Source organism: Columba livia, chromosome 2, assembly GCF_036013475.1.
Source record: "Columba livia isolate bColLiv1 breed racing homer chromosome 2, bColLiv1.pat.W.v2, whole genome shotgun sequence".
In the NCBI taxonomy this organism is placed as follows: Eukaryota; Metazoa; Chordata; class Aves; order Columbiformes; family Columbidae; genus Columba; species Columba livia.
This window is the reverse complement of record NC_088603.1, coordinates 51,653,775-51,677,237: the sequence shown is the minus strand read 5'-3', so window position 1 is coordinate 51,677,237 and position 23,463 is coordinate 51,653,775. Positions and strand designations below refer to the sequence as shown.

The window sequence follows — 23,463 nt, the reverse complement described above, 5'->3', positions numbered from 1 at the left end:
GTGGCCTTCAATGTCCAGTAACTGTCAAAATCACATCCTTCTGTCTCGTGCCATCTCTGGCTTAGGCACCTGAGATATTTGTATTTATGGTTGGCCTCAGGGCAATTGAGTGTGTGGTTTGGATGCAGATTCTCCAGACCTTTGCAGCTCTGGAGGTAAATTACGCAGTACCTGCCTTCTCATGGAACTAAGTAGGATTCAGTCAGAAAAACCTGTAGAAAACAAACAAGCAAGCAAAAAGGTAAAAACATTAATAAACTACTTGCATATTTTACTTCCAGTCTGCTAATAAACAGTGCTTAAGCAGTGAAATTGTACTATCCCTTCAGTATTCACTCACTCCCACCACCGTCTGTTCTGGTTTAGCCAGTCATTCTGGAGCTTTAATCAACTGTCACATCCCGCCCAGAGGTATGAGTGGGGAGAGAGGTGACTCAAGTTTGTCGGTCTCTTTGGTTGGAAAAGAGTATGCAACATACTTAGGGTCCGTAAACAAAAAGTCTTTTATTTTGCAGCTTGGTCTAATCGGCAAATGATTTGGTGGCAGAATTTACTTGAGTTAAGTTCAATTGGTAAACATAAGAAGTTTGTGGCACATGTGGGGCTGTAAATCGTATGTTACTATATTAGTTATAAAAAGGAAAACAAAAGTATAGGGAAGAAATAAGAGAGAGAGAGAGAAAGATTTCACCATCCTTATGGCTCTGCTTTGTGTATGATGGGGTTCGTAGTGTCAGATCCAGTGATGTGCGGTGTCCTCTGGTGGTGAGTGGAGTGGTCCTCAGGATGGTGGATGGGTGCCACCAGCGCTTTCACAAGGTGGGCCTTCATAGTCCTCTGGATTGCCTGCTTGTGTAATCTTTGGTCTTTTGTGCAGATATTACCGGGGAGGCGATCACAAAAGACAGTAAAGTCCCAAAGGGGCCTCGGGCCATCTTGAAGGGTCTCAGCTTTTCCCTTAGTGTTATGCTGGGCTTGTCAGAAGATGGAACAACATGCTCTCCAACACCACCCTCACTTCCTGTGTCAGCCAGCTGGTCTTTGTCTGTGGTTTGTTAGCTTATCATTGATATGTAAATTGCAATTCACCTTACCAGGTATGTCCCATCTCTTGCTACTAGGGATGTCTCATCCCCTGTGGCTGGATGAACTGTTTTTGCCACAATGCTTGAGCCATTATCCTTTTCAGGAGATGCCCCTGAGCAGATTACGGAGGAGGCTTCATGTCCACCTCTCTAATGGGCTCACACAGTAACAGCTGAGCCTTCCCAGATCTATTTTCCATATGACAGGCTATTACAATATAATTGGGGGGAGAGGAAGTGTTTATTATTAATAGAAGAGGGCAAAGAATTCCCCTATGGAAAGGGGCTTCCAAAAGCAGCTGAACACAGCTACCTCTGGTTTTGAGTGTGAGGGAAAGGGGCAGTTGTGTAACCTTCTCAGTGACTAGTACCAGGTGCCATCCCATAAGTTATTAAATGGTCTGATGTCCCTGTCTCTCCCTCCTCCTTCCCTTCAGTAAATCCACTCCTGGATTTAGGCTTAGGTTCTTGCTTGAATTGATGCTGAATGACTCTGGGCACCTAAATCTTCTAGTACTTTTGAGAATCAGTGCAAAAAATATGTCAGTCCTCTCTGGCCTGCTGTGCTAGGGTTTAGGGGAAACAAAAGTGTGTTTTTCAACACACATCTGAAAAAAAAAAAAAAGAAGATGCAAAGTAATCATTTTAACATCTCTATTAGCTTGAAATTGAACCTGGGTTCTCCTATTATTTCTTTCCTAATAACTCTCCATGAGTTTAGACCTTCCTGCTTTTGAGATGAGCCCTGTAAGAAGAGCTGAACAAAAGCCTTCTGGAAACATGAAGTACTACATTAATCAAACTGTACAGTATGCAGTTGACAGCTATAGACTACTCAGCTATAGATAATGTTATCTGGACTCTGCAAAATTTCCAGAAAGTGAGTAGTTTGTCTATTAAAATACATAAAGTAAGGATGAACAGATGGAATGAAGTAGAAATACATATGGTATATGTAGTACAGGTATGCTACATCAGTACATCTGCTATTTTCAAGAAGCATGACAAAAAATACCCAATTCATACAGCCCCGTAGTTGTAAAGTAGCTACAGAGGGTCACACTCATCCCTGTATTAAATTAATATTTTTCTTTGGTAATAAAGAGTTAAACATACTTAAAAGCAAATATTTAGTGTATTTGTCTTCTGGGAAGGCTTCCTCCGATGAGAGGAGGCGAGAATGTTATCAGTAAATTGGATAATCGGGAACTGCTTAGCTGAGAAAAGGGGGTGGAAATATATTTCAAATTCTAATTTGTCCTTGAACAACATCAAGCATGTTTCACATTTGTTACCAGATAATTTTCAAGCTCATTGTAATTTTGAGGAAATTGCTATTAATATGAAACCGCAGTTAATCCTCAGAGAAAAGAGACTTTAAAGATGTTGACCAACATTAGCTACCTAATTAGATGGAAAATAATAAACATTTCCAGTACATCTGCGATCCGTATTTTAATGTGATGTCAGCCAGGATGATTTTTGATCAAAAACTACATTGAAAAACACCAAACACCCTTATCAGTAGTGGCCATTGCTCCTGAGAGCAGCCCTAGTGAAGAACATAATGCTAAGCTTAAGGTTTGTTAAAGACCTAGGGATGAAACATAATAAAATATTTCTTTTTTATGTGCTGCTATGTACTTTCCCTGAGCTCATATGGGACATTGGGTGTTTTCAGATAAGCAAATCAAATGTATCTTCTTTGAAGCTGACCTCTAGTAAAAACACTATTTTTCTCCTTAGAGTCTTTGTGTATCAGAGTATCGCTGTAGTGTGGATAATTACATTGCCACACAGATGACAAAAGCATCATCTAGAAGGGAAATTATTAGGAGCTTCACCTTGCTATGAGTTGCAGAAGCCATGAAATGAAGCGATTAGCAGACATGCTTTTGCAAGAAATAGAGCATTGCCATCATGCAGAGTAAAATGCCTGCCCACAGTTGCTTATTGCTGTCTTTAACATAGAAGCATGTCAAGGAGAGCAGTGATCCTCGTGACTAACATGTGAATGCAAGTAAATGTATCTCCAGCAATTATCTGCTGTAAACTGCCTAAATTTTAGTTTTCCAGGTATACACAATCTATAACTTTTTTCCTCTTTGACACAAATTTATCTTACATGCTGAAAAATGCTGCACACACATGGATCATCCCCTCCCTGACTTCTAATTTTGCAGACACACTTCACAGTTGAAAATTGTGATTACACTGTAGTTTTCTTTACAACATGCAAGCAGTGATCTTGAAAATCTTGAAATATTTTTTTTGACTACCAGATTATTTTCTGCTTAACAGAAGGGTTGGAAGCAAGAAAGAAAGAGAGCAGGGAAAAAGAAATAATAAAATAAAGGAGGCTATATCTTTCCCCCACTCCTTACAACCCACAACAATTCTATTTTCCCAGTCAAGAGAAGAAATGGCATGTGGCTGGCACAATTCCTGAAGCAGTGTGAACTGCAGTGTCATGGTCAGTGTGTCCCTGTTTGGTTTCCTCTGTAATCAAAAAAGAAAGGCTATAGATTTAATGCCCAGGAAGATCCCTCCAAATGAGGATTGGATGTATTGATGAGGTAACAGTGCTAATATTGTCCATTTTTCTAGCTGCACCTCCCAGAAGTGTAGCAAACTTTCATATCTCAAGATCTGTGGCACTTGAAACTCTCCAGATAGATTTCATGCTGCTCCAGTTCTTTTTTTGTGAAGCATAGGGATGAATATTTAAAATTGCTTGTTGCTTAAAGAGCTCCATCATCAACAGGCTTGAAATGAGAGGCTGCTATGTGCAGCCTCATTTTTTTTCCACCACTTTGCCTTCCTCTGTAAACCCAGGCACAGCTTTCTGGCATCATCAGGGGTTCATCTGCACATCTTTTTACAGCTGCAGGGTGAGATGTTTTTTGTCTTTCCATGTTTGTTACAGCTGACAAACAAGAAGAGGTTACACTGAGGTGCTTGGTCTGTTTTGCTAGATCTAGTCTCTCCACACAGCTGAGCATGGAAGTCCATTTTCCACTAATAAACTCTGGAAGGGTGTTGTATTTTAACCCCAGCCAGCAACTAAGCACCACACAGCCACCCAAGAAGGACAAGTGATGCAAATAAAAACAGTTGCTCCCCATCAACTGACCAATGCCTGGGCAGTCTCCAAGCAGCAGCTCCCCCATGAGCCTTCCCCCTAATTTTATTGCTAAGCATAATGTCATATGGTATGGACTATCCCTTTGGTCAGTTGGGGTCAGCTGTCCCAGCTCTGTCCCCTCTCCACTTCTTGTGTATCCCCAGCCTACTTGCTGGCAGGGAGGTGTGAGGAGCAGAAAAAGCCTCAACACTGCTCAGCAATATTGAAAACATCCTTGTATTATTATCATTGTTTCCAGCAAAAATCCCAAACATGGCCTATTACTGTGAAGAAAATTAACTCTATCCCAGCCAAAACCAGCACAATGGGATAAACAGCCACTGAGTATGATGGGTCTCAAATGTCATTCTTCTCCCTCTCCCCCACCATCATGCCTTCAGTGACTTCCCATTGACAGCTCCTGTTGCACTGGAAATCGTCTTGCTAAAAGCATTATCTGGTGGATTTGGCTGAACTTTTGTTGTAGGCTGTATCATTGTACAGGCCAGACAGCTATAGCTACCAAGCCTGTTGCTGCTTCTGTGGGTTTCCTTATCTATAATAGTGGTGACACAATTATGGTCAATATTTTCATTCAGGCTTTTGGATAATAAACCCCATAGTCATGCTGGTGCAAACCACATGTGTAGATGACAAAAGCTATGGCTTGAGTTGGCTTGGTTTGTTTCTACTTGAATCCAGGGTGAATTCAGATAATGCAAATACTTTCTAATCATGGACAGTTTGTAAGTGATGCATTGAATTATTTCTGTTGATAGATAAAATCTTAGAACGCAGATTTTTTAAAAATTTTTTGTTTAATTATTTAAATATTTAGAAAGAAGGTAACATTTCAGCTTAATGTCCACAATTTTCACTCCCCAGGTTGACGCCATCAGGCAGCTAATACTCTCTGCATTGCTAGGCTGCAGAAGCGTCTGTTCAGTCATTTCACAGGAGTTATTATTATTCATTTAAGCAATACTTGATGCCATGTGGAAGTGTACTTGTAGGTGTGCTTTAGGCCAGTGCTGCTGTGTGTCAAGTAATAAATTCTCTCAGATTGTAACAGTGAAGGCTGAGATTGCCTCTTTGAGCAGATGACAGTAGTAAACAGAAGTGTTTATGCTCAACTGACTTGATTTCACTTAAATCAGTAAGTTTTTCTGGAAAAAGGAAATTTAAAAAACTTGGGTCGAAAGGTTTCATTGACCTTTTAATTTTTTGTTTTCAAAACTTCTGTGGAAAAGAAACTGAAACACTTTGTTAGAAAATTGTGATTGTAAAATTCTGTAAAGAAACAACACAAACACTTTGTGACTAACTGCATAAATAACTTCACTGAAAACTGATCCCAGCGAAAGGCTATAACTGCTTACTGTGGTGCCCTGAATCATCTCTAATCTAAGCACATCATACTGTCACTTACACCTGTAGCTTCTGATTAAGTCCTCCTCAGCTACCTGTGATCCAAGGCAAGAAATGGCTTTGGAGCAGAAGCCTGTGTGTGGCCAGATCCTGACAACGCACTAGATTTCAGGTGGAGACCTGCGTAGTTACATTCCGTCGCCCGACTTCCCAGCTCCATCACTAGCTAGTGATTGGACAAAAGAGGGAGGGAGAGGAATTGTGGCCATGGTAATTCACAGGTCAGCATTTCATGTGCGAGGCCCTTTCCTGCAGGTGCTGCCAGTCTATGCTACCAAGAACAATGCCAAGAGGTTGTGCTGATGAGGAAGCATTTTTGCTACAAGAGGAAAGAGCCAAAAACCTCAGTAAGTTTGAAACTGCAGAGAGCCAGAGAGCAACTGGCTATTTACATATCAGAATTTTTTTCAACTAAACCTTTTATAGTCCTAATTGACTATCCTAATCTTCTGGCACATAGCAGCCTCTCATTCCAAGTCCACTGATGACAGAGGTCTGTAAGCAACAGGCAAAGTTAAAAATCCATTAGCAGAGCAGAGAGGATATTAATTTCCTTTGCTGAAGGCAGATTGTTATTTTGTTCTGTAACTCTTTTGCCACATTTTCAGCAAACCCAGAGCCCTGCTCTTTGTCTTGCAGCACAGTTCTTACTGAGATACTGTTTATCTGTTTTCCCACTCCTCTATAATGGTACAGGGCCCTTGAAAGATCAAGATTTTGGCCCATAGAAGTGGCCCTACAAAATTCAACTGTTTTTTCAAAGCATCTCAAAACACAGAATAAAAGGCTTTGACTGGATGGCTTTTCATTTCAACACATGTAAGAACACAGGTACAAATAACCTGAGCATGCCGACGTAATCTTGTTTGAAACCTGACTTTGATCATCTTCATCTCAAGAAGAGTAAATATACTATATTTACTAATATTACTGGGACAAACATCAGCCATTGATCTCTGCTTGTCTTCCTTTGGGACATCACCAGGTTTAATTTTTCCATGTTCCCTTGTCCCTGTTCAGCTCTAGTACCGTCATCATCTCTGGAGCAGTTCAGCATCAGCTCCCATAGGCAAGTTTATGCCCATCTTCTTTGAGCTATTTTCCTTCTAAACATAGCAACCCAGTTCAAAAATCTAAAAGCACAGCATCAGCAGTCTAGAAAAGTAGGTATTGAGATATCAGTTTCAGTTTATTTAGAGCAAAGAATGTTAGATATGATTTATTGTGCTTGGTTTTTAGATGACTGGGACTTTCTCTTTAGATAAGAGTTAGCTGTTAGTTTATTTATCATGGCGTTACAGTGTCTTAATTAACATTTAGATGATCAAAAACTTGAGATGATATTTTAAGAAGTATGGAGGTGGCTATTTCCTTTCAGGGACAGACATTTATAGCAAAGCTGCTGAATATGTGAAAAGTACATTGCAAAAAAACCTCTTGTGGCCAAATTCTTCAGCACAAGGCAGTATGCTTCATCCTTTTCTGATCACCAGACATCAAGAATGAGAATCACTTTCACACCAAAAGACAGGAAAGGTTTATTTGCATTTTAAGTAAGTCTCATTGTTCCTGAAACACCGAAGAAAAGGTCTGGCAGCATTGGAAGTTTTGTCAAGGAGTCACAGAGTTGATATGCAAAGGGAGTAAAGGCATTTCCTCTTACTGATATGCATGATTTAAAACCATGAAGTTAGAAAGGACTTTATTTTAGAAGGGATATTTTTCTTCTGTGTAACAGCCTTGAAGAAAACCCTGCCTATTACTGCCTCAGTTTTTTTCTCAGCATGTTGTTTCTAAAGAAAACTATGTCACTAGGAAGTCAGTTCTAATTTTATGCACTGTTTTGTAGGCTGCCTGCATACATGGCAACTTTTCTTGCTATTTAAACAGTGGTTATTGTTATGGGGAAGTTGGGTGAGATAGGCATTCAAACAGACCCACAATTCTCAGTAACATATAATCTAAAATGTATTAATTTGGCAGGACAGGTACCATGATTTGACACCAAGTCCTATTCTACAGAACATAAATATACAAGTCCCAGCTTCTTCCCCACACCCCATTTGGTTTAGACTGACATGGGGTGGGCTCAGGTGAACGGGACACTCCAGTCAAGGTGTCAGGGCCAGACGAGGCAGCTCAGTCCCAAACAGAGGGGTTCCTCCACTAGCTCCCACGTATTATTTGATGTCCCTGTACAGTGTACCCCCATTCCAAGGAGCTACTGGATTTAACCCACCCACGGGTCTGCACATTTTGAACTGGCAGATTTAACTGAAAAAAAAAACCAAACCCAAACCAACAAACAAAGAAACAAAACACTGAAGTCAATCCCATGCTGCCACTATTCAGGAAAAATTCCTGAAGTAAGATTTTTGCCTAGTTTTCTCTGTGCATTTTGAACATTTTCAACCTACATGTCTGTCATTCATGCACGGAGTGCCTTTGCCACAGTGTTCAACTGAGTGTAGACTATCTAGTCAGGTCAAAAGGGAAGGGTATCCGCAAAGTGCAATTTCATTTCCTCAAAAAAGGAAAATTGATCCTCTTGAATCATAAAAATGACAATGCCAAGAGCTGCCATAATACATTTATCTGTGGACCAGTTAGGAACAATACACAGCAGACCACAAAATTACTATGACGTCCTCTTTTTGTTATTTTTTGAACAATCTGTTCAGACCTGTATTAAGCAGTGGAAAGTGAAACGGGAGGATTGCTAATAGTACTGGTAATTTTATGTGAGGTGAGTATTTGTGTATCAGTCAACACACCTGGCAACTGTGCATCCATCATCTTGAATTACCAGGCAGGCATCAGGCAGCAAGACTTCCAGCGGTCGACTACCTAGGGTGGCTGGGGAAATTTGGGTTCAGGCTCTGATCTATAGCTCCTCTGATGACCAGCTGAGGATCTGGGCCTGTGTCCTCTCCACAGTGTCAGCTGAGACAGGCAATGGGGTCTCAGCATCAGTTAGGAAAAAGAAGCAGGAGGGTGCCAGGTATTGAGGCAGAGAAAGGGGACAGTTCCCAAGGTGGCAAGAGGCACCCAAAGAGGCTGAAAGCCAAGGAAAGGCAAGCAAAAGGATGAGCAGCTCATCCTTACCAACCTAATGATTTAGGAGAAGATTTTTAACTTTAAAGGTGTGGATGTCCTGTGTGGAAAATGCCATTCTCTGATGAATCCACAGCTTTCAACTGAGGCAGAGCAGGGGAAGGAGGAGGGCGAGCGCCTGTCCAGCAGCAGCCAGCCGCGGCAGCAAGATGTAGCCATAGAGGAATTTTTAAAAATAGTCTCTCTTACGACATCAGAGCTTTTACGCAAAAACAATTAATTACAAAATGAAGAAGGGGATGGGGGAGGAGGTTGTGCAAAAGCTTAGAGAGGGGCACCAGTGCCGTTTCATGGACTTTTCTTTCTCCATCTAAGGTGATGTCCTAAACCCTTCACTGCTACAATACTGGCCCAGCTTGCTTAAAATTCTCTATTTCCCATAAATTCTGGCACAGCTACAGCTTTCCAGTGACAATTGCAAATGTGCTTGGGGAGAAAGGGGCAAGGCACTCATTATTTTTATCAACCTCCCACAGCAGAAGTTGAAGTTCTATGGAAAATATGTAATTTTAAATGTATTTATTTATGAAAGCTTTAAATCAAAACAATTTATGACTGACACGTTCCTCTCAGCTGGAACAATAAAAAATAGTGGTTGGGTCACAGCTGGATTAGCTGGAGGTGACAGTCTGTGTTTCTTTCTCTTCTTTCTCTCCTTTATAGATCTGAATCTTTATCCTTTTCTTTTCTTCCTTTTCATTTTAGCATAAGTGCCTAATATAGTTATCTTCATGCAGTCAGCATAATGTCATGTTGTTACTATCATTTGTAGTTTTCTTTCTAATTTCTCCAGGCTGCAGGGCTTGTCCTCCCTCTCTAGCTGTTAATCTTATGTTCAGCCTTGAAACAACAGCTCTGCAGCCATAGCTGTGCTGCCCAAGAGGATGATAAAGGTTCCCTTTGCACGTGTATGAAAAACATAATTCTCATTTGCAATCCTTAGGATAAATGTCACTTTCCTGAAATGCAGGGTAGTTACTAAATTACTTTTATAGGAGAGACAGACATAAAGAATTGGATTCAAATTATGACCTTTCTGTCTCTGCCTCCAAATCTTTCCATTCACCTATATCGAGGTGTTCTGTTCCCATTTAGGCTTCCTCTAAAAAAACCTTAACTTTACAAAAGTGATGCAGTGTGTCCTTTTGGTAGTATTTAGGGTCAGACTATCAGAACACTGTAAGATTCAATTTTCCATGGCTGTTCTGGAAAACCCAGCCACTAGTTTAGATATTCAAATGGGAGCTGACCCAGTCATAGAGTATTTCTAGCAAGGTGTTATTAAACATGACCTGCTTCTCAAAACAAGGAGCCCTTCCAGTGCCAGGTGTCTGAATGCATTAGCTTGTATCTGAAGAAAATGTCTGTGACAGAACCTCATTTGTAAGTTTATTTAAGAGCTACTCAGGTATCCTGATGTGAAATTTTTTCATTTGTTTCCAGTGAAACACTGTTTCTTTTGTCAGCTTTGGCTTTTTCACTTGCAGAACAAGTACCTTTACAGATTGTGAGATAATTAATAGGTACATTAATACACAGGACACAGAGAACATACGTGCAAATATATGTGTGGTTTTATTCCAATTTGAATTTCATTGCTACATTGACAGTTATGTTTATGGGCACAATGAGTCAACTAAATATGTCCAGTACTTTCCATTCTAAACCCCTGGTTTTAGAAGCTTTCAATTTTTAGAATTTAAGTTCCAGAATCTGGGTCAAATAGCACCATATTTGTGACACCTCTGACAGTTTTACCCATTAGTCTCTCAAATGGGAGCATCCCATCCAAGTTTTGGCAAACGTGCTCAAATTGGAAGGCATAAAGAGACAAAGACAGTGAGTCCATAGGAAAGCCCATGAGGCTGTTAATCACTTTGTACTTGGAATTATGTTAATATGGTACTCAAGAGATGATGCTTAAGAACCAATGAAAGTGAAAAAGAAGTATTGAGTAGATTTCCCCTTTCATTGAACACTGTCCACTCTGTTCAGTGAATGAAGGAGTGTGCCTAGAATAAAAATAGTGATAACAACATCCCTAGATTGCAATCAAAAACTTACTGAGCAGAACCTTTGCTCTGGCATGCTCAGCATTTGACAATATGATTAAGTAACCTTAATAAAGGTCGTTGGAGAAGAGAGTAGGAGGAATTATTACTTTTTGAATGTAATAATAAAGAGTCCATCAAAGCTGTTAGTCTACTCCCCTTTTGAACAAAAAACAGAAGAAAAAGTAGTTAGGCTACTCCAAGTTCAAATTTAATTTCTAAGCCTTTAGTTCCTCTATTCCTGATGCACCACAAACTGAAATTATTCCAGGTGCGCTACGACATTTCAGTGAGTATGTTCTGCCAGTAGCTTCCACCTGCTCTTTAAGGTTGGCATAGGGGAATATCTACTAATGGGAATAAATGGTAGGCTGCAATCAGGCTGTCAGCTATTTAGAGCGGCAGGAAGCAAACACAAGAGAGACGGTCACCCTTGCAGGTCATCAGAATGTGTTCACCAGAAGTCCCTGAGGAAAGCATTTTAATATCCCCAATTTCACTACTTCTGCAGGAACAGTTGCCCATTCCAGACACTGCTGCAACTATTACAAATGTGAACTCTCTCCTTACTTTTTCCTTTCTCCATGCTTCAGTCTTCAGGAAGATTAACCCAGCAGGAATAAACACACCACAGAGAGATTTTCAGCTTCAAACAAGCTCTGGTACCCTATGGCTGAGAAGTGAAATGATACAAATTCCCCTCAAATAGTCTGTCCCATTGTGGTGGTGGTGTTACTACTATTATTATTACTATTACTATTATTATTATAATCATTTTTCACTTTAAGTGATTAATACCACTTATTTTCTACTGTTCAATATATGTTCAGACTAGATTCCTTGTTCTCTCATGCTGTCTGGGGGAATTTATTGGCAAATAATATTTCAACATGTTGCTATGTCCTGTGCCACTACTGTAGGCATGATGAAATACCTCTCTAATACTGGCATTACTGTGGGACTCTCACCATACTCAGCTTTACATAAGTTGTTTGCAAAATCCATGTTCTGCCTGTTTTATCCCCATTTCAAACTACCAGGATGCCTTCCTAAACTAGCTCTACTCAGGCAAATGTAAAGTCAAGAAGCTTGCTTACATAGGAGGCCAAAAACTGATGCAACAAGTCAAACTCTGATCTCCTTTACACCTATATCAAATGTGGATATATTCTCCATAATGTGAGCTGTGGCCGTGCCTCGGTTATGATTAAGTATGTTGCCAATATGTAGTTGTCTAACCTCCAGTACACAGTTTTGAAATAGCTTAGCCATTGATTCTCTGATTTAGTGTGACGGAGATCAGAAACTGAAGAAGAAAGAATTATCCTGGGGAAAAAGAAAATGTCTCTTGTAGAATTGACATTTTCAGAGCTTGAGATATAGTAAAGTGTCAATACAAAATAAATGCTGCTTCTTTAAGCCCTTCAGTTATTCTACAGTGGGAAACAGGGAGATACCGGCAAATTATTTCCAAGCTGCCTAGTCCTACAGTAAACCAAGTAGTTAGAAGTGACAATGAAGTAAAAATTGAAGCTTTTGGTAGTTATAGGGAATTGTATTTTGTTTTGCAAAGATTTCTTGTAGGCTCAAGAGAGTGACTGAAATACTTTGCCTCTCTTTGAAGCCAGTACTTACTTACCCACAGGTAAAAAATGGCATTCATTATAAAAAATAGTGTTCTTTTGTAATTTATTGTCTCACTTATTTTCACATGGCCACAGATTTCTGTTCTGAAGAAGCTGGAGTAGCACAGACACTTTACATTCATTTTGACCATCATTTGGATGCGCAGTTATAATGATAAATGTGTGGATTTTGTGATCACATGGTTATAACATATAAGGACAAATATCCACTTTGTAATGTTAACACTAAAATGGCTGGAAGAGAGTGAGACTGACTGCCTTTTCAGCTAAATCTCAGGAGTAACTTGATAAAGCAGGTAAGAGTTATGCTAGTACAGACCAGCATGAGAGGATAATTACACCCAGTATAAGAACTGATGCTAAATATGTGTTGTACAGGCAAAGTGTGTTGTCATTTTCCTTTTTCTCCATTCCACCCTATAAATATAATAAAAAAAATGTGGAGGAAGTCCTGTTTTCTCACTGTGTCTGTTGTTGACCATCAGGAAGGGTGATTCAGCATTTCATCATCAGTAATAAAAGCACAAAGCTACAGAAGTCAATATTGCTTTGAGCATGCGTTATGGAAAAGAAACTATAGCTGAAAAAAATCCTTAAGTAATCCCCCAGCTCCTCCAGCCTGCCTCTGTCTGGCTTGAAAGTGGTCAAGTCAGGGACCTCTTCTCCTGAAAGCTGTCCTGCCAAGGCTTGGGTTTTGTCACCAACTTGATGAGCTCTTCCCTGAAGTGCTTTTTTTTCGGATGTAGTGTTTCACTGAATGAAGTCAGCAGTGTGTACGTGGCATTAACTAGTGAAATAACCATGAGTAATTTCAGATGAAGGATCCTGCTGACTAATATTCATATTGTGCCTGACTAATGAGGGCTGGTTAAAATGTCAAAGAGTTTTTTGGGGTTTTTTTACTACCTTGCTCTTACTCACTCTCACAGTAGATGATAATGAACAGACATTTTGTTTACTTATTCCATTTGTACAGTTCTATGGGGACAAAAGAGTTGCTGCAGTTAAGCTGCTTCTGCATAGTTTAGGAAATCTTATGGGTGTGTGAATAAGAGTGACTGTTCCTGCCTGGAAGAAAACAGACTCCGTTCTGTCATTTAAGAGTAGGTCCACATTGAAGATAATGTAGAACTACTGTTGCCCAAGTAGGAGAAGTTTGCTTGTGTAAGGCAAAATTTCTCCTGGAGCTCCCCTACCTGTGGCACTGAACTTTTGCACTGCCAGTGAAGGAAAGCAAAGTCAGACCCATGTCATCCTTGCTGCCCCGCTCAGGGTTGTGCAAGGAGCCCTTCCTGCACCCTCTGAGCATTGGCCCAGGGAGGTGACAACAGCGATCCCTGGGTACATGGGTGGGCAATGGTAAGGGAGCTGACTTAGCCCTCTCACGCACCCCTGGAGCTACCTCTCACCCACAAAACCTGTCCCTCCACTGATGGCCTAGCTCCCCAGGGTGGCTCTGGTGCCTGGGTGCTCCTTCAGTGGCTCCCTCAACCACGCACGGCTCTCATGCCAAGCCCTTTTGAAACAGCAAAGGGGTTTTGCTTGATTATGGGGCAGAGTGGTCACTGATAAGACTATCATACAATGGAGCATAATCCAATATATATCTAAAAGCGGTAACAGCCTAGGAAAGAACCTGGGGAGAAGTGCCTAAAATGGAAAGGCTGTGAAGAATGTGCATGTATAAATGTATATTAAAAAAGAAGCAGGCAAGGCAAAGAATGTTGTCAGTATTTACTCTACTGCAACTGACCTCCCCTTTAGTTCTTTCAGGTCATTTGTTAAATGCATGGAAACTATTGATTTTTGTCTCATTAAATCATTTCCATGCATTTCACAGGGACAAACGCTAAGCACGGACTGCGCTGTAAGGCATGTAAGATGAGCATCCACCACAAGTGTGCAGACAGCATTGGACAACAGCGTTGCATGGGCAAGCTGGTAAGTGAGCAGCTCAGGGTAGCAAGTGCGGTGGGAGGTACCAGCCTGTGCTGGAGCCACTTGCCCTGTGTGCCTGACCTCCTGGCTGGCATTTAGCTGGTGTATTAACAGAGCTGACACCAGGTCATTTTACTGAGGTGAAAAAAGCAAAGCCAGGCGGTGCCTGATTATCCATTTAGGCAATTGCTACTCAAAAACCTGAACAAAAATGAAACACAAATCTGGTCTGCTTTGTGGATATGAGAATAGTTACATAATCCAAATTGAGCTGAACATCAAAATTAATTCCCTTGATTTAGACTGTGCTTGCTGTAGTGTAAATCTCTCAAGGAACACTATAGGTTAGTTAAAAATGTTTCAGTGGAGTTCAACCAATGAAAAATCCTTCAAATTATGTTTTATTGTTTTCTCCACTGTCAGGCCTTGTCACGGTTGATGAAAAACCTTAATTAATTTTAAAAGGAAAACCCAAACCTTTCACAGTGAAACACTACAGAGCTTGAAGCAATCTCTCAGTAGGAGAGGCTGGGAGAAGACTTAACCCTGTACGAACACAGAACCCTAGTGGACAAGTCACCTTCTGAAAAGAAAATTCTCATTATTGGCAAAGGCAGAACACTGTGTTTGAGAAAATTCTAGCCCTGCTTGATGACTTCTATGGGAATGTGGTTCTTTTGGTTACTTCTGGAAAAGTAACCTGGAAAAATGAAGATTTGGAATATGAAAACTGAATACATATACTCATGTTTCAGATATTCTCAGATTTATTGCAACCTGAAGGCACCTGAGGCAAATATGAGATAAACCTAAACAGCTTTACTGTGTGAAACGATGAAAAAAGTCAAGCATTGGCTTCAAAAGGGCTTGAAAACCCACCTCTCCCTGGAAAGATCTTTTCAAGAGTATTCAGTGATGTTATTGTGGTTTATACATCTGTGGCAAATATTTATGCATTTCAAGCATAATCTTAGACCTAGTGTGAGGCAATTCTGGTATAGGAAGTTGGTTTGTGAAGCCTTGGACAAACCAAATATCAAATCACATTAATTGTTTCACATGTTTCGTGATTCCAGCCTCAGCACTTGTGGTGATTAGTTTTGAAAAGCAGAAAAGTAGAGGCTAAATTTAAAGCAGGAAGTCAACCAGCAAAGTCTTGGGAGTTTTATGAGTTCATGTTGTGTCTGAATCTAGTTTGTTTGAGGGGTAAACTGAGGCTGGGGAATCTGGAATTTGTTCCTCTAATAAACCAAATTTATCACTGCCCTCATTCCTTCTCAACCCATGCTGCAGCTCATTAGCGAAAGAACTAGTTATCTATGATTTTTTTGATGTATACTGAACATAGGATACAGAAAATACATCCCCATGAGGCTTTTTCACTCATTACTGTAACTGGAAGTTCTCACTGCCCACAAATATTAGAAATCTGAGAGATCATTTCTGAATCTCCAGTACCTTAAATGGCATTTCCAAAGACTTCGATGTTAGCACCTTCAGTTTGGGTACTCATCTGGTGAGGACTTGAGGAGTTTTTTGACTTACAAGACAAAAAAACAGGGGAAGCTGCAGTCAGTCAGCAGCACACCTTAGAAAAATCTATAAAAATGCACTAAATTCCTTGGGTTTCACAAGTGCATACATGGGATAATGAGGATTTGGAGTTACGGTGGGAAAGAATAGTCACATGTTTAGTAAGTGAGAAACAAAGCAAATTCACATTACACAAGAAGAAAGGGAGAGGGAAACTTCCCAGAACCTCTAATGATTCAGCACTTCTGCTGCAATTTATTAATTCTGCTTTTGTGTAAGACAAAAGAAAAAGGGGGGCTGAAAATGAGTCCCTCCTCCTTCCACATAAATACGGGAAATTGTTTTTTTCCAGGAGAAAAATCAAATAAATCCCTGATTTATAAACCCCACAGTGACTCAACAACAGGAGTCAAATTTCGAGCCTGACCACACTGTTACGTCACTAACCAAAGAGCCGAGGTTATTTCTACTATGTCAGTCGTGGCAGCAATGCACTTCACTTGATTTTGCTTTCTCTCCCTCCAGCCAAAGGGATTTCGACGGTACTACAGCTCACCACTACTCATTCACGAACAGTTTGGCTGCATCAAAGAAGTGATGCCTATTGGTAGGTTCCGATTGCTTTTCCATTCAGTCTCCCTTTGGCAGTGCTCTGCAACAGCAGCGGCAGACTTCCAGCCATGGTATTTACCCTCAGCAGCCTTCCAGCTCCTTTCGGTGACTGGATGTCCTTCTGCCATCTCAGGAAAGGACCACTTCAAAGATACAAAGCTGGAAGAGGAGAGGGTGTGTTTATTGTGCGTTTCACTCAAAACCCTGTGCATATCACCTCTTAGTAATTACCCCATTTATAATAATAACTACCTGAGTTCAAAGTAGGGACTTAAAAAGGGAGCAAACACTGTAATACTGAGGTGAAGGTCTGAGCTGGAAAGAACCAGATAAAAGATAAAGAGATCAAAACAGCAGGAGGCATTCAAAGCACTGTTCTGTTTTTTGAGGGACTTTGCTAGGTTCCTGTCCTTTTTCACTCCCACTTTTTACTTTCCTCATATCTTTCCTTATCAACCATGTCTACACATTGTCTGAGTATTTAAAGGACCAGATTTTGCTCACTGTAAAACCAAATTCCTGAAAATAAACATTTTGAAATGGAGAAGTTGAGTTGATTCTGGAAAATATTTCTCCCCACCAGTACTCTGACCAGGCAAGCCTGGCAGTGCAAAAAGTGAAAGCCCAAAGTAGGCAGTCAGTTTAAAATGACTTGTCTGAAGACATTTACTTTGTTGTTTTCAGAAGTTGTTTTTTTTAAAAAAAAAAAAAAACAAAAGTGATTTGTATGGATTTCATCTAAGTTTTCTTTCTAAAACCATCCATCATTTTTTGCTGGGAGTAATAGAAACAGTTTGAAAAATACTGCCTAAAAATGAGATGTGCTTTGCTCTTATCGAAATTCAAAGTCTCAAGTATTTTCATTGTACTTTGGACAAAATTTCCCTGCTTCTATACCCTGCTACAAATGTACTGTATTCTACATGTCTGCTGCCTTGTACTTCAAGGGAGCCTGAAGTCTGATAATGTAGTATTGTAGAAGTGGATTTGAACTGGATTTGCTCATGCTAATTGAAGACATCCATTTCCTTGCCATGGGAGATCAGGATGGGCTGAGAGAGTTGGGGTTGTTCAGCGTGGAGAAGAGAAAGCTCTGGGGAGACCTTATTGCGGCCTTTCAGTACTTAAAAGGGGCCGATAAAAAAGATGGGGACAGACTTTTGAGCAGGGCCTGTTGTGATAGGACAAGGGGTAATGGTTTTAAACTAAAGGAGGGAGATTGAGGCTGGACATGAGGAAGAAATTTTTTTAAAATGAGGGTGGTAAAACACTGTCCCAGGTTGCCCAGAGAGGTGGTGGATGCCCCATCCCTGGAGACATTCAAGGCCAGGCTGGACAGGGCTCTGAGCAACCTGATCTAGTTGAAGATGTCCCTGCTCATTGCAGAGGGGATGGACTAGATGACCTTTTAAGGTCTCTCCCAACCTAAACTATTATATAATTCTACGACTTTGAGGCCACCTATGGAAATGAGAATTCAACAGACATATGCCAATAAGGGTGGTGGACTTCTGGCTACCTCTAGACCAAGCTGAGCAACCTGGAGCTCATTCCTGACAGCGGGTACATACTCACACCTGCCTCCAGACCCCATATGGCCCCACAGTGAGGATGTCAGTACCTTTTAAGGAAGATCCAGACCATCCTGTTTATCCAACTCAGTCAAGTAGCAGCATTATGTATACAGATAAAGGTGATGGTCAGTGGTAGGAACAGGCAGCAAACAGGGATTAAAACCTCATGGTAATATGTCTTCCTTAACTCAGTGCAGGCAGCATCAGTGGTGATTAGAAAAGGTAAATGAAGAGAAGACAAGGCAGTGACAGGGACAAGAAGAGCCTGAATGAGGGGAGGATGATCTGTATCAGAGTAGAGGGGCCGCAGAAAATCACTAGCAAAAGCCAGTTCCACTAAGTTTGTCAAATACCTTTCATCAGGATAGTCTCTCAACTTGTGTTTCTAAGCATACATGCCAACATGTTGGAAGGGGCAGATGTTTCTCCAACTGGAGCAGGAACATGACCAGAAATATCTTCAAGGGACTGATGCATGTTTTACTCCTTCTCTTGCAGCCTGTGGAAATAAGGTTGACCCTGTGTATGAAACTCTCCGTTTTGGGACTTCCTTAGCTCAGAAAACCAAAAAGAGCAGTTCTGGAAGTGGGTCTGACTCTCCCAACAGAAACTCTGTAAGTATCCCACATATTGCTTCCATTTTCTTTGTGGAGGAGCAACAGATATTCATTCACAGGAGTTTGTACCAGAGTTCACAAAAGCTGTATTTCAAACTGAAAAACAAACAAACAAACAGCCCACCAAACAAACAAACAAAAACAACAAGCAAACAAACAAACAAACAAACAAAAAAACACAAAAATAAAAACAAAAAAGCCACCTCACTCCCAGCTTCCAAAATGAGAGCAGAAAACACATTTTTTTGCAAACTTGAGTTTTAAGTATTTTTTAGATTACTCTTGAGAAAAAGAGAAAAATACAAATTAAATTAATTAAATTATTCTTTATTGGATTGGAAAAGGAAATTATATTCTTTTAATTTTGCATATCTATGTAAAAGTGGAACAGAGATATTTAGTTGTCAAGCTGGAGTAAACACATCCTGCCTGGTGGTGGTGGTGGACATTTACTTTTCATACAAGTGGTAGAAATAGGTTGGAGTCCTCTGAGCCTGAATTTAAAAGTACGAGATCCACAGTACAAGCCAAGTCAAAATTAAGCCACTGATCCTCCAACAAGGCAATGAACTGGCACCTTCACCTCTGTCCAGTGTATACTCAGTAGGAAGGTATCACAGTTTTGGGCTTCTTTCTCCAAAACCCAAATACAGGCAGGTGTGCTCAGCTTGTTCTGTCCAGACAGGGAGATTTTCACCTTTATGTTAATCGTTGTTATTCACTCTGTCCTGTCATAAAAGTCACTTTCTTCAGAACCATGGCAGAAGAGCTGGAAAAGAGGGCAAGGGCAACAATAGTTCTTTTAGCCGTGCCCTTGCTAAATCCATGCTCAGTTCAACAACAATGCTTACCAGTTTCGTAGTTACAGAAATGCTTATTTCAACAGTATTAGGACCTGTGAGATCAGGAGCTTATTCATGGTGTTGAAAGAACATTTCATACCCTCTCACTTCTCATGAACAGACACTTAAGCTTATGCTTAGGGCTCTCTTTTTTACCAAAAGATCCCCCCCACTCCCTACCTTGCCAAAAAAAAAAATCACACCAAAATACAGTAGAGGTTAAAGCTGATTGTCATGTCTAAAATTCAGACCCACATTATCTGACAATCTCTCCTGCACTCACCTCAGAATTCAGATCACAAGGCACAGAGACATGATGAGACTTGGTTTTCAGCCCTCAGAGCAAACACATCTAATTTAAAATTGTGCTAAAATCTGTTTGTTTGGTACAACATCTCCCTGGCACTTAAATGTATGCTCCCTCACATGGCTGAACTGTAACCTCAGGTGGTATAGGTGACCTCTAAACAGACATCCATTTGTGTCAGATGAGAAAGAAGACAGGCAAATTTTAGCAAGAACTAAGTGAAATCTACAAGAAAGTCATTAAAGGACATGTCCTCTCCACACCCTTGTTTCTACCTTAAAAGGAATTTGGTAATTTCCACTCTTTATAAAAAAACCAAAGTGAGTCTACCACCTGACACATTGTGATTACAGTTCTTTCTTTCAATTATTTAATTTACTTTGAAACAGAAATTCTACAAATGTAATTATTGCTTTCTAAATCAATAAAGCTTAGGTTGAATTATGAATGGCAACTCAAGCATAGAAATCATGAATGCTGTGTCAGCTTGCCCTAGGGAGCTGATCATAACTAGTTGGGGTGTGGGTGTAGAATGAGGAACACAAGTTCATTATGGGAATTCCTCCAGGGTATTAAGGCTGAGAGAGAATATAACATGTGTCTGCATACGGAAAACAGAAAACATTAGAGAACTGAATAAACAGATATGTGAAACCATAGCTTCTGCCAGCGCAATCCTGTGATTGAGACAAGGATAAAAAACAGGGGCTGACACAACCCTGCTCCAAATGGTGGGGCCATGGAGCTTTACTTGGGGGAGCAGGCACTGACCAGTGACCAAAGCAGGGATGTGACATAGAGTCCTTAGTGCCTGGAAAAAAATGCACCCGAGTATGTGAGCTAGCAGCAAATATGTAGTTAATAATGCAGAGGGGCTAACATCTTTCCCCAGTGGTCCTCGCTTCTGCATGCTCTGTTCCTCTCAAAGCAGAAGCAGCAATGCAGCTGTGAGTGTCACAGCAGCACTGGGCTTTGCAGCTGGGCTGTGCCCCAGCCCTGTGAGCTGGGGAGTGCTTCAAAGTTCTGCCATGTCACTAAACCAGGAACATCAGGGACGTGGTGGCACCTGGGATCCTGCTTCGCCTCGCAAGTGGTGTCCAGCCTGTCGAAGGACTGCTTCTGCTGAAGGTAGTTAAAAACAAAGGCAACTTGCCTGCCTCTACAGCCATGAAGCTTCCAGGACTGCTGTTCATGTCTGCACAGAATAGAAAGAACTGTCCTGTTCTGAACGAGCCAAGGAATTTTTAACATGACTGAGCAGCGTGGAGGCACCCACTGTGATTTTTCAGCCTCAATTCTGCATTTCCCATAGAAGAAAGTGGCCATATGCTCCAGATTTACTACCTACTGCTTCTTCAAAAATGTGCATCTGCAACCCACGTTTATACAAAAAGTCACTTGAGGTGATGTAAATCCAGTTCTTCTTAGTTTTTCATGGATCAGTTCCTCTCAAAAAAAAGCTTTGTACCTCTATCATTCCTATTTATCATATAGCTCTTGACTATCATTAAAGGCAGCTGAGGTTACTTCAGGAGGTTTTAAATAAGGTATATACTGGAGAGACAGTCGCTTGCACAACCCATATGCAGTAGTACCCAATAAAATATGAAGCTAATCAGTAGTTATGAGGCCTGTCTATGAAGAACATGCCATAGCAATGCGCCGAAAAATAGCTGGGACTTACTGTTTCAAGAAAGCAAATCTTCCCCTTCTCCACCCAGCAACTAGAAATCCCTAGATATGCTTCACACTGATTCTGTGTTAGCATTGCTATTCCAGTGCCTTCTCATCTAGGGGTGACCTATTTGTGCAAGATGCAAGACAAGCATGACCTGCTGCAGTAGACTGAGTCCAAAAAAAAAGGCATAACAGAGCAGTAAAGTAGAAAACTCTTAAAATAGCAAGGGAAACAAGGGAACCAATAGATACCTGTGGCATAAATCTACTTTTCACCTCTTTGTTCCTTAGTAACCTCGGATGGAGACATAGCTAGGAAAGTACTAGGTAGGGGGAATAAAATTGTCAAAGGACTGTCTAAAAGAAGCTTTGTTGTTCACACTAGTAAAATTAAAAAACAAACAAACAAAAAATAAAAAAGGCAATTCAGGTTTTATGGTTTTATGTTGCCTGAACAAAAGCAGCGAATGTTCCTTGTTTAGGTTTTCTTCCTGTAAGGCAGGCAAATGTCTGCAAAGCTGTGGACAGAGCAATGTGTAAAATAGAATTCTACAGTGTTATAGAATAGTGAAGCTGAACCCTTCCATGTGTCTTAAAATCCTGTTAACAAGAAATAAATAAACCTTAGGAGCATATAAGGATATACAGCTTTTCAGTTTAGAGAGAACACCTGACTCAAGTTCTATGTTTGGGTTTTTTATGGTTGTCAAACATGTTTTACGCAAAAGTCACATGTTGAGAGTTCAGAAACTGAAGTTCCACAAGGTCGGATTCGGACAGAGTTGTTTGGAGCAGGTTCCTGTTGGGCTATACATGGAGAAGCTGACTACCCAGCAAAGGAATCTGGTGCCTTATGCAGAGTACACTTCTGAGGCTTTAGATTATGTCATCCTGCGTTCCCCTACACCCTAGAACAATGGGTCCTTAATCATGATTGACATTAATAAGGTACAAATAAGAAATCATAGTAATTCTAACAGCTACATTAGGGTTTCATTTTTCCCTAACCATACCAGCCAGATGACTGTTTAAAAAGAAAGTGAGGGCAGCTATTTAAAGACTGACTTCAGTCAACTCCATCACACTCCAGCTACTTCTTCCACAGCATGTTAACAGAATTAAAATCACCTTTACATTATATAGTTATTTTACTGAGTATTCAGGATTAATAAATTAATAGTCAATATTTTCAATTTATGTTCAGTCTTCTTGGTAGACAGCTATTTAGTACACCTGCAGGATCTAGAAATTCCCCTAAGCCCTTTCTGTTTTATACAGAGAACCACATTGTTTAAAATAATCCTTTGCTCCTTAACTTTCACTTCACAACATATTGCAGAAATCCTTTGCACTCCAGACTGAAAACTTGGGTCTGGAGTTCTTTCTGGGTTTTCACTGCTCCCAGTGAAGCAGGTATTTGTTGTGCAACTCCAGTTACAACATTTTCTGCAACCCCATTAGGCTGACTTGCTCTGCTCTGATAGCACACAAGTACTACATTCCCCAAGGGCTCTGGTGTGGTCTTTATCGCTCACTTTTTCTGCCTTATCCCATCTTATTTGCTCTTTCTGTCCCTGCAGACAGCTGACCTGGCAGAAGTCCCTGAGGAAGGCAGTAGCACTGCAAGCACCCTTGACATCAACAGGAAACGCAGCAACAGCGGTGAGTGCTGCCAGGCCAGGAGAGCATCTTCAGATGTACAGACCTAGGTGTACAACTTATTACAGATGGGTTTTTTTATAGTACGTCCATGTTTTAGCAGCATTGTGGTGTTCAAAGTAGGAAGTGAGTGGGTCATGTATTCATAGTTAGTACAAGAATTCGGGGAATGCTTTTTGCCATTTGGATAAAATCCAAGCCACTGGTTTTCTTGATTTGTTGCATCTAGACCTGACACTGGACAAGGTTCAGGTCC

The 23,463-nt window shown here is 40.6% G+C and overlaps 1 protein-coding gene across 1 annotated transcript in view; it reads left to right on the top strand.

The window, feature by feature from the left end:
- The window catches only part of STAC (SH3 and cysteine rich domain), a 75,744-nt gene that overhangs the window by 31,105 nt on the left and 21,176 nt on the right, over positions 1-23,463 (top strand). The window contains exons 3-6 of the mRNA XM_005500015.4: positions 14,289-14,389; positions 16,445-16,526; positions 18,604-18,719; positions 23,129-23,210. Coding sequence (XP_005500072.2) covers positions 14,289-14,389; positions 16,445-16,526; positions 18,604-18,719; positions 23,129-23,210 — 381 coding nt within the window. The remainder of the gene's footprint in view (positions 1-14,288; positions 14,390-16,444; positions 16,527-18,603; positions 18,720-23,128; positions 23,211-23,463) is intronic.